This window comes from Catharus ustulatus, chromosome 5 (assembly GCF_009819885.2).
Source record: "Catharus ustulatus isolate bCatUst1 chromosome 5, bCatUst1.pri.v2, whole genome shotgun sequence".
NCBI classification, from domain to species: Eukaryota; Metazoa; Chordata; class Aves; order Passeriformes; family Turdidae; genus Catharus; species Catharus ustulatus.
Window position 1 is genome coordinate 27,128,468 of NC_046225.1, and position 10,423 is coordinate 27,138,890.

At 42.7% G+C, this 10,423-nt stretch overlaps 1 protein-coding gene across 1 annotated transcript; it reads right to left on the bottom strand.

Annotated features, from left to right (window-relative positions):
• Positions 1-411: 411 nt before the first annotated feature.
• LOC116997072 lies at positions 412-7,569 on the bottom strand. Its single transcript, XM_033061308.1, has 2 exons — positions 7,186-7,569; positions 412-2,795 (listed from the first exon to the last, which is right to left on the bottom strand). Exon 2 carries the CDS (start codon positions 1,592-1,594, stop codon positions 548-550), a length of 1,047 nt encoding a protein of 348 aa, XP_032917199.1. The 5' UTR covers positions 1,595-2,795; positions 7,186-7,569; the 3' UTR covers positions 412-547.
• Between the last annotated feature and the right edge of the window lie 2,854 nt (positions 7,570-10,423).

Below are 10,423 nucleotides of genomic sequence, written 5' to 3' on the forward strand. Positions count from 1 at the left end.
GGGCCCTGGGGTCTGAGGACTAGTGTCCAAAGTCAGAGCCCACCATACCCCTTTTTCGACAGGTTTTTATATCCTTTACAAAGTGATTTACATACAATAGTACAATAGCATATATTCTTCAAGACAATACAGTTACGTAAATCTCATAGATATTATTTCTATAAAGTCATAAATTCTACACGCTTGTCTACTCAAAACTATAGGTTACCCCCCTTTAATCCCCCTTGCTTGTCATCCCACCACCAGAACCCTTTATCATTGATTATACATTAACCTTTATCATTTATTTATTTTACTGTGTTCTACATGCCCTGCTAGATCCTTTAATTATTTATTTTGCTGTGTTCTGCATGCCCTACTAGATCCTTTAATTATCAGTTTGTGGTTCTTAGTACATTCCCAGGGCCTGCTTGTGAACTGCTGCTTTCTAAGCCTTAGCATAACTACTGCTATTGCTATATCTACATTAGCTCTTTTCTTGTTATTTTCGGTATCAACTCCCCCCTTTTGAGCATTCTTCAGATTTTCTGCAAGGATGCTCAATTCTTCAAGTAATGGTTTCTAAGTAGGATGGTGAGTCTTCTCTTTGACTTGGTAGGATTACTTCTTTCCGGGTTAGTGCTCTCATGACACGTCGAGTATGAGTTCCTTCTCTAGCAATCATTCCTAAAAGACATCTATACATAATCATGCAGACTACAATAATCAATACAATCATTATTACATATTGTACAATTGATGATATCCAACCAGAGACCTGGATTCCTAGGGAGCTAAATAGTGCTCCTACCCAATTATGTTGAGCTTCTTCCTGGACTTCATGCACTTTTATTTCAATTTGTTCCAATTGACTTATATCCTTTTCTACTTCTTCTGTGACATTTGGGATATGTACACAGCAATGATCAACCTTTCCTTGGAGGTATCCACAGACTCCGTGCTCTTTTAATAAGAGCAAATCTAATGCCATTCTATTTTGGACTGTCATTCTTGTTGTTGCTTGCAACTGTAAGTTTAGATCCCTAAATCCTTTCTTTGTAACTGCGGCTAACCTCTCAGTTTGTCCCAATAATTTATACAGCATCTCCCGGTTTCTATATGTAGAAATTTGTGCAAACAGGGATTCCAGTACCCATCCAAATTTAACTCCTGATGAGGGTTCATGCCACTCATCTTCATCTCCCAATCCTAGTTCTTCTGCCACCTCATTTGTTTCTCTCTTTGTTCGTGGCTGTATCTCTCTTTGTGTTAATTTAGACTGTTTCCAGAGAGGGCAGAGCGTAGGGACCCCTAACGTAATCTGCGTGACTGGGCCGTTAATGGGCATATGGGTAGTCCATTGTCCGTGCCCCATTACCCACACCGAATGCCCTGGACTCCTGACGGTAGTCGCCTGACAATCTTTCCAAGCCCCCTTTATTTCTCCTGTTATTGTATGATTATATCTTTGACATTCACAGCCCCATTTTAGTAGTATCCGGACTGGCACTAAACCAATTTGGGATTCAGGGGTATCACATGTGATGATTTTGCTACAATTCCAGCTAGGTGTAGGGGTCATTCGATCCCGTCTTACTGCTTCGGTCCCTAGCATTCTTAAATGTTTTTGTTCCCTTTGGCCTGACCATTCGATACACCAATGTACTGGTCCTATGTAGCTATAAGATTCTAACAAGCTGGGACCCCAAATCGTTTTCCACTGTTCCCATTCTTCCTTCCCTTCTTGACATACTATCTCATAAGAATATTCAGTGACTGGTTTTTGTCTTTTTTCTTTATGTCATAAGAACACCATCCTACATCCTTGAACCGCCCAATTTTTGAAAAAACTGCATTTGGTAATTTTGGCATTCACTCCTTTGTCCTGGTGATGACCATTGCCCTCGAACTGTATAGGTTTCCTCTACCATCTTAGTATGGTTCTGCATTACTTTATTACATCTTTTTGTCCCATTTATGGTTTCTGGAGGCATTTCCCCAACGGGAATAATGCCCCATGGTATTGGATCTCCCGCTGCTTTAGGTAAAGGTAAACAGGCAGTGATGGACGTAATATTTTGTACTTGCCCAAAATCTCTAACTAATCCCACTATTAAGTTTTCTTGTCCCAATTCTTGTTGTGTTTTTCCAACTTCTGTCACCTGTCGTACTCTCCTATTCTTTTTAGAATATCTACATTTATTTCTCCGTAGTCAAAGCTTTCTCTAATCCACACAACACATGAGAATTGTCCTACCTGGTCAGCTTGCATATGAGATATCATCAATGTGGTGCTACCTCTTTGCTGTTTCATATCCCAAAGTGTCACGATCCCTTCTGTAAATACTTCGTCTGTGGTGATTTGTCTCCAAGCTGTATTTACTTCTTTTAATCCAGCTCTCTGGTTGCTAGAAAACAGACAGGTTAAATTTACTCCCGCACCTTCCGGCACTATTACATCTGGCTCCGGAACTATGATTTTAACAAACGCTTCTCCCACCTGCATTATACAGACTAATGTTAAAAGAACTAAGGCCTTGCCCTGAACACCATTTTTGTTGCTGACAGAGGCTGTACTTCCCATCTTGGCTGGACCTTCTTGATTCGAGTGTAGTGAATCCAATTCTCGATCCCTTGGACTTTCACTGCCGTGTAGGTAGTCATGATCACCTGGTGAGGACCGTCCCATACTTCTTTCAAGGGTTCCGTATTCCAGTTCTTCACATATACTTGATCTCCTGGCTGGATGTCATGGACAGGATTTTCCAAGGGCAGAGGCCGGTTCCACTGCAATGCTCCTCGCAGTGCTGTAAGGACTTTATTTAGAGACAAAACATAACTTAGCAATACTTGATCTCCTACTAAGTGAGGGTCCCCTTTGTAGGTTGCAGCATGATATGGCTTGCCATACAAAATTTCGTATGGACTTACTCCTATCCTTTCTCTGGGTTTAATCCTGATTCTTAGCAAGGCTAGAGGTAGTGCCTGAGGCCACTGTATCTTCGCTTCCTGACAAATTTTCTTAATCTGCCCTTTTAATGTCTGATTCATCCGTTCTACCTGGCCGCTGGATTGTGGTCTCCAGGGCATATGGAGATCCCAAGCTATCTCTAATACTCTGGCTACCTCTTGGACTACTCTAGCTACAAAGTGAGGTCCCCTATCTGAGGACATTCCTAATGGGATCCCAAATCTAGGGATAATCTCCCATAGTAAAGTTTTAATTACTTCCTTTGCCTGGTTAGTCCTGCATGGGAAAGCTTCTGGCTATCCTGAAAAGGTACACACATACACCAGTAAATAACGGTACCCTTGTGCTTTTGGTAGCTCTGAGAAATCTATTTGCCAATAGTCTCCCGGTTGCGGCCCAACTCGTAGCTTTCCTAATTGTATTTGCCTTCGTGTCACTGGATTGTTTTTAATACAGACTGGACATGTGGCATTAATCCGTTTTGCCATTGTTAACATCTGGTTGGAAATCACCTCATGTTTTAAGAATTGTACTAATGCGTCTGCCCCCCAATGGCACTTGTTATGTTCGATTTCTAAAATTGTTTTCATTACCTTTGTTGGCAACACAACTTGACCTACAGCTGTGACATACCATCCTTTTTCATTCTTCTGGGCCTGGAGAAATTGAGCAAGTTTCTCATCTTCAGGTGTATAGCATGGTTTCTGCTCAAGAAAGGAAGTGGCAGGGTTAAATCGTGCTGGTAATAAAGCTAATTGTGTCCATACCTCTCGGGCAACCTGTTTGGCAACTCTGTCAGCCAACTGGTTTCCTTGGAACGCTTTTCCTTCTTCATTTTGATGTCCTCTTACATGCATCACTGCTACTGCCTGAGGTTTATGCACTGCTTCCAATAGTGCTAATATTTGTTCTTTGTGCTTAATTTCTGATCCTTGAGAATTTAACAGTCCTCTTTCTTTCCACAGAGCTCCATGTACATGTATTACTCCAAAGGCATATTTTGAATCAGTCCAAATATTTACTCTTTTCCCTTGGCTCAATTCTAAGGCTCTTACCAGAGCTTGTATCTCGGCCTTCTGGGCTGAAGTTCCTGGGGTTAAGGCTCGAGCTTCTATTATTTGTGTCAAAGTCACTACTGCGTATCCCGCATACCTGGTTCCGTTTTCCACAAAGCTGGATCCATCTGTAAACAGTTCCCATTCCGGATTTTCCAAAGGCTCGTCTTTCAGGTCTTTCCGGCTGGCATACACCTGTTCAATGATTTCCACGCAATCATGCGTCAATTCGCCTCCTTCTTCCTGGCTGCTGCTCCTAAGAAATTCTGCTGGGTTAAGATGATTAGTTGTTTTTAATTCAATATCGTCCTGTTCTCGGAGAAGTGCCTGGTATTGTAACATGCGGCTTGACGAGAGCCAATGCCCCCCTTTTTGTTCCAAAACTGCAATGACCATGTGGGGAACAAATACTTCCATCCTTTTTCCCAGAGTCAATTTTCTGGCTTCCCGAATCAGGAGCACTGTTGCTGCCACAGCTCTAAGACAACCCGGCCATCCGGCACTTACAGTGTCTAGCTGTTTTGAGAAGTACCCTACCGGGCGTTTCCATGAGCCCAGTTTTTGGGTGAGAACCCCTATTGCCAGTCTCTGTCTCTCATTCACATATAGTTGAAAAGGTTTTGTAAGATCTGGCAATCCTAGTGCTGGGGCTTCCTTTAAGGCTTGTTTCAAGCTCTGGAATGCCTTTTCTTGCGTTTGTCCCCACTGAAACACAGGACTTTTGGCTGCCTCATACAGGGGTTTTGCTTTTAGTCCAAATTCCGGGATCCACAAGCGGCACCACCCCACCATGCCCAAAAAGGATCTTAACTCTTGTGGATTTCGTGGTGTGGGTATGGTGCAAATTGCTTGTATTCGATTAACTCCCAACTTTCGCACCCCTTGTGAAATTTCGCAGCCTAGGTAAACTACCTGAGTCCTTACCAGCTGAGCTTTTTCTTTCGATACTCGGTATCCAGCTTGTCCCAGCATATTAAGTAATCCAATAGTGAGTCTGAGGCAAACATCCTTTTCTGTGGAAGCTATAAAGATGTCATCAACATATTGTAGGAGAGCAAATGAGAAAGGTGGTTCTTTTACCTGAGTCGTCTTCCATTCTTCTAACTCTCGAGCCAATTGATTTCCAAAAATAGTTGGTGAGTTTTTGAATCCCTGTGGTAGACGCGTCCAGGTGAGCTGCTTCTTGCGTCCTGTGTCTGGGCTCTCCCACTCAAAGGCAAAGTATTTCCTACTTTCAAGTGCCAAAGGGATACAGAAAAATGCATCTTTCAAATCAATCACTGTGAACCACTTAAACTTTTCCGACACAGCTGTCAACAATGTATACGGATTAGCTACAACTGGGTGTATATCTTTAGTGATGTTATTAATTGCTCTTAAATCTTGAACTAATCTATACTTACCATTTGGCTTTCTGACTGGGAATATCGGAGTATTGAATTCTGACTCACATTCCTGTAAAATTCCCAAGCTAAGAAATTGTTCAATCATGGGTGCTATTCCTATTCGTGCTTCCAATTTCAAAGGGTATTGTCTTACCCTTACTGGGGAGGCTCCTTCCTTTAGTTCTATTACGGCTGGTTGTGCCGCCTTTGATTTTCCAGGTACTCCTGTTTCCCATACCCATGGTACTACAGCTTGCTCTATTTCTTGTGGTATTTCTGCTGCCTCAACTTCTTTTATTACAAACAACTTAGCAATATTCTCCTCGGGAAATTCCAATCTTACTCTACCCTTTTCAAATATTATCCTTGCCTGTAACATTGACAATAGATCCCTCCCAAATAGCGATTCTGGGCTATTTGGCATATATAAAAATTGATGGTCAAATTCTTTCCCCCCAAATTTTATATCTAATGGACGCAAAAATGTTCGTTCCTCAACTTGTCCCGTAACCCCCACTACTTGGATAGTAGAATCACTCAAAGGTCCTAGCTTAGTGTTAACAGCTGAGTGTGATGCCCCCGTATCTACTCTAAATTCTAACTGTTCCCCATCTACTTCCATTACTACTTTCAGGTCCTCATCTAGTCAACTTGAATTCTGATAATTCCCCATCATAAAGACTTGGGCAACACCTTGTGGATTTCCCGGGAAAACACCTGTATTATTCATCATTCCCTGATTTCCATCCCCACTAGCTATAATTCCTCCCCCAAAATCCATTCCTTGGTTGAGAGGACACTCATTTTTCCAGTGCCCTCTGTTTTTACATATAGCACATTGATCTATCCCTAGCTGCATTCTTCCTCTTCCCATATTCAATTGACCCATAAGTCCTCCCGTACCCATCAGCTTCCCCCCCTTTGCCATCCCTCTTCCTTTTTCTTTCTTTCTACCTCCCACCGCCCTCTCCGAGTTCTTTCACTTAAGGGGGTTCGTGGTATATCTGCGGTTTCTACTTTTGCTTCCCGATCCTCCCTTTCTACCTCTGGCATACTTTCTCCAGAGTCACGTTCCTCCATTGGAGGGGCACTAGGGGCTACCAACAAAGAAACATCCTCCTCAGGTTCCGAAAACCTAACCGAGCATTCCTTCTCTTTCTGCCATCCCTTACATCCTTCACAATTCACCTTTAATGTTTTCAAAACCATGATCCCGCACTCCTTTTGCCACTCTGGTTTGTCTTTCAAATAATAGAAGAGGTCTAAATACGGTATTTCATCCCATTTTTCATTACTTTGTAGGAAATGCATCAAAGGTGTAATAATGTCAGGATTCAGTGTACCATTTCTAGGCCATTGCATACCATCGGGTTCATATAAAGGCCACACATTATTACAAAAATCAATCAATTTCCTTTTACTTAGTTCTTGACCAAAATTCCCCGCATTCCAATGTTGTAGTAAGCAGCCCAAGGCGAATCATCCGGGATTTCTATCCCGGAACTTGCTAGAGTTTTAAACGTTTTCAAAGGCATCATTCCTAAACAGAATAGACAGGAAAAGAAAGAAAATCTATACAGATAGAAGGATAGACCAACCAACCAACCAACTTGTCACCCTCCGACGCCGCGGGGGAACAAGTGCCGGACCAGCGCAGCTTTCGCCGCGTCTTACAGCCGGCGCCTAGGCTTTACCCAATTACCCAAGACGTCTTTAGCCCAACCCAGCGGAGCCGATGCTTCGTCTTACGGGCAGGCACCCAATACCACAAAAAATAAAGCACCTTCGGGCTTACCTCCTGCAGTTGTCCGACAGGCGCGGGGTCGGGCACGAACCGATGACTCCCCGAGAATCACTCGGTGCCGGCGTGGAGTGGATCAGGACGCGAACCGCCCCAGCAGCCCTCGGAGTCCTGCCGCGGTCGCCAGAAAACTGTTGCCCGACAGAGAGACACGAAACAACTAGGTTGTTTAGTGCGGTGCTTTATTGAGGGCCCTGGGGTCTGAGGACTAGTGTCCAAAGTCAGAGCCCACCATACCCCTTTTTCGACAGGTTTTTATATCCTTTACAAAGTGATTTACATACAATAGTACAATAGCATATATTCTTCAAGACAATACAGTTACGTAAATCTCATAGATATTATTTCTATAAAGTCATAAATTCTACACGCTTGTCTACTCAAAACTATAGGTTACCCCCCTTTAATCCCCCTTGCTTGTCATCCCACCACCAGAACCCTTTATCATTGATTATACATTAACCTTTATCATTTATTTATTTTACTGTGTTCTACATGCCCTGCTAGATCCTTTAATTATTTATTTTGCTGTGTTCTGCATGCCCTACTAGATCCTTTAATTATCAGTTTGTGGTTCTTAGTACATTCCCAGGGCCTGCTTGTGAACTGCTGCTTTCTAAGCCTTAGCATAACTACTGCTATTGCTATATCTACATTAGCTCTTTTCTTGTTATTTTCGGTATCACCACCCTGACCCCTGGGATAACAGTTGTCATTAATAATAATGCAGTCAGACAACAAGGTTTTAGCACTGCATTAATACAGACAGAATGAGAAAAGGGCGATAAAGCCAAAGGGATAAACCAAACCCCTTGGTTTTATCTGGGTATCCTTTCATGCTGATCTTTCCCTTCATGCTGATCTTTCCCTTCACGCTCTTTGATTCCAATTATTCCCCTCTCTTTACAAGTAGGAATATTTGTTTAATTATGCTATGGGTTGGGAGGAGCAAGGAAGAACAGATTTGGATCTACCTGCCCTTTTTGGCTTTACTATAGTAGAGCTAAAATAGTTGTATTTGCCCCACAGAAATTCATACTTGTCATGTCAGAGCCTGCATTTGGAGACCTTGCATACACAACTGGACCTGCTGATTGGCTCCCTGTAGTTTTAGTCAGAAGCTTAAGGGCCCATGCTGGAAAATTCAGTCATGACTCCTTTCCTGCCAGGTGAAAGTGTGACTCACAGCACCTTTGAGCTCAGACTAAATTTTTCAGGAAAGAGCACTTCTCTGTTATGCTGCCGTCTGCATACCTGTATAACTGAATTCGCCTGGGTTTACCACTGTGCAGAACTTTCCAGATGAAAAGCGAGAGCATCTGCATTTGCCAACCTCCCTGTCTCTGCCCTAAAGCCCACATACACCTATGAGATGTAATGCTAGAAGAGTCTACGTTAGAGCCTGTATATCATTCCTGCACAAAAAAAAGTTGAAGTTATTTCAAAAAGCCTTCAACTTTGCCCAGGCTCTGCTGTTTGTAAAGATAGGTGAAGTTTTGCCACCAATTTTTCTGACTGGTAGGCTTAGAATCCAAAGAAAGCCCTGTACCAGTGTCCTCTACTGCTCCTCTCTGTACCACAGGTCAGCAAAATGCTTTGAACCCCTCATAATACGGGGCTAGAAATTGAAATTTTGTGTCAAATAATGATGTCTATATAGAACAAATAATTGCCATCAGAACTGGACTGGTGATTTCTTTGTCCTGCCTGAGAAGGGGTTTCACAGTAGTGTCCCTCATGAGCACAGCCCACGTGAAGAGGCCTCCCTTCGTCTTTGTCTTTGCTGGTACTCCCTGTGCACAACCTGTGGGACCACACAAGCTGCTGTCATTAAGCTGCCCAAAGAGCCTCACCATCCATGCATAATCCAACCAGCCTCTGGATAATGTATTCACATTTTTGCATAGTTAAAGAATGGTCCTTCTCCATAATTTCACAAATGCAGAGCAGTTTCTCTTCCATTTGACTTACAGCCTGTCTGTGCCCCTCTTGAAAGTGTTTCCCTTCACTGCATTTCCAGTTTGTCAGTGCTTCCTACCGCCAGTGTACATTCTCCTAAATTTAACAGCTGCCCTTGAAATGAGATTAGGCTTTTATATGCTTCTGGAACCAGACAGATTTGTTAGAGGAGGTTTAGGGTGTTACAGGGTGTTTAGAGCCACACAGGGTGCACTGTCTAGGGGAGCCTGTTAGCAAGAAACTGGTGTTAATCTGTGTATACACTTCATCTGCTTTTACCACTCTGATTAGATCTCAGAAACCCAGGTTGGCACTAATCTTAAAATTGTTTCCTTTTCAAAGGGCATTTTCCCTGACTCCTTCAGCATACCTGTATCTTTGCCTTTCGGGGCAGCACCATATGTTGAATCAGTATTTTGATTATGGTTGATCTTCTGGCTATAAACTTAATGTGACCACTGGCACTGCAGCTGTCATTGTGTGCTATTTCCCCACCATCCCATCCCCCTGCCCCATCCCCCCCCGCCTTTCGTATTTGTACTGCAGGAAAAACGTCCAGAAAGGAGTGATTTGGGAAATCAGCTGGATGGGAAAGGTAGCCCCAAAAACATTTATTTCAGAAATAGCTTTGCCTTAGAGTCCCATGTCCCAAAAGTCCTGCAAACTCAGGAGGAACAAGAATCCTCCTCTCTTCTTTGCCATTTCACCCAATCTGTAGCTAATTTGATCTCTATCTGAGACCACCAGGGAGAGTACATCTATTAAACAATAAAATAGACTGATTGTGATGTATTTTCAACCGCTTTGGGGGAATTTTACAAAATTAAGTATCAGAATTGTTTTTCATATTGGCAACTATTGATCTCTGGCTGTGCCAGTTTCTCTCATTAACACTTTTATTACCTTGTCAATCACAGCACTACCTGCACTAACCATGGGCTAAAATGATTTACTGTTATTAACAAAACTGTCTGATGCCTCAAAGCAATAAAAACAGCTGAAACCACTGGGGGAAGGGGAAATCTGCAGAGATTTTGGTACCATTTTAGTCTGGAGACCGTGATTCAGAGGGGAAAAAAAATTCATAAAATAGGAGCCAGTTTGTCAGCTGATTCAAATGATCAAAACCTGCAAGAAGCATCAGAGCCATGGGGCTGTCTGCAAGCAAAGGCCCAGACAGAAATTTAGGGTAATATCTAAAACTAAAACTAAAAACTGTAAGCCAGAAGCCTGGTACGTGAAGCTGCAAATACTGAATGAAGCAATGTCGGCC

Bases quoted from the DNA above. Each gene is read 5' to 3' on its own strand.
- LOC116997072 (XM_033061308.1), bottom strand. From the start codon at position 1,594: ATGCTAGGGACCGAAGCAGTAAGACGGGATCGAATGACCCCTACACCT.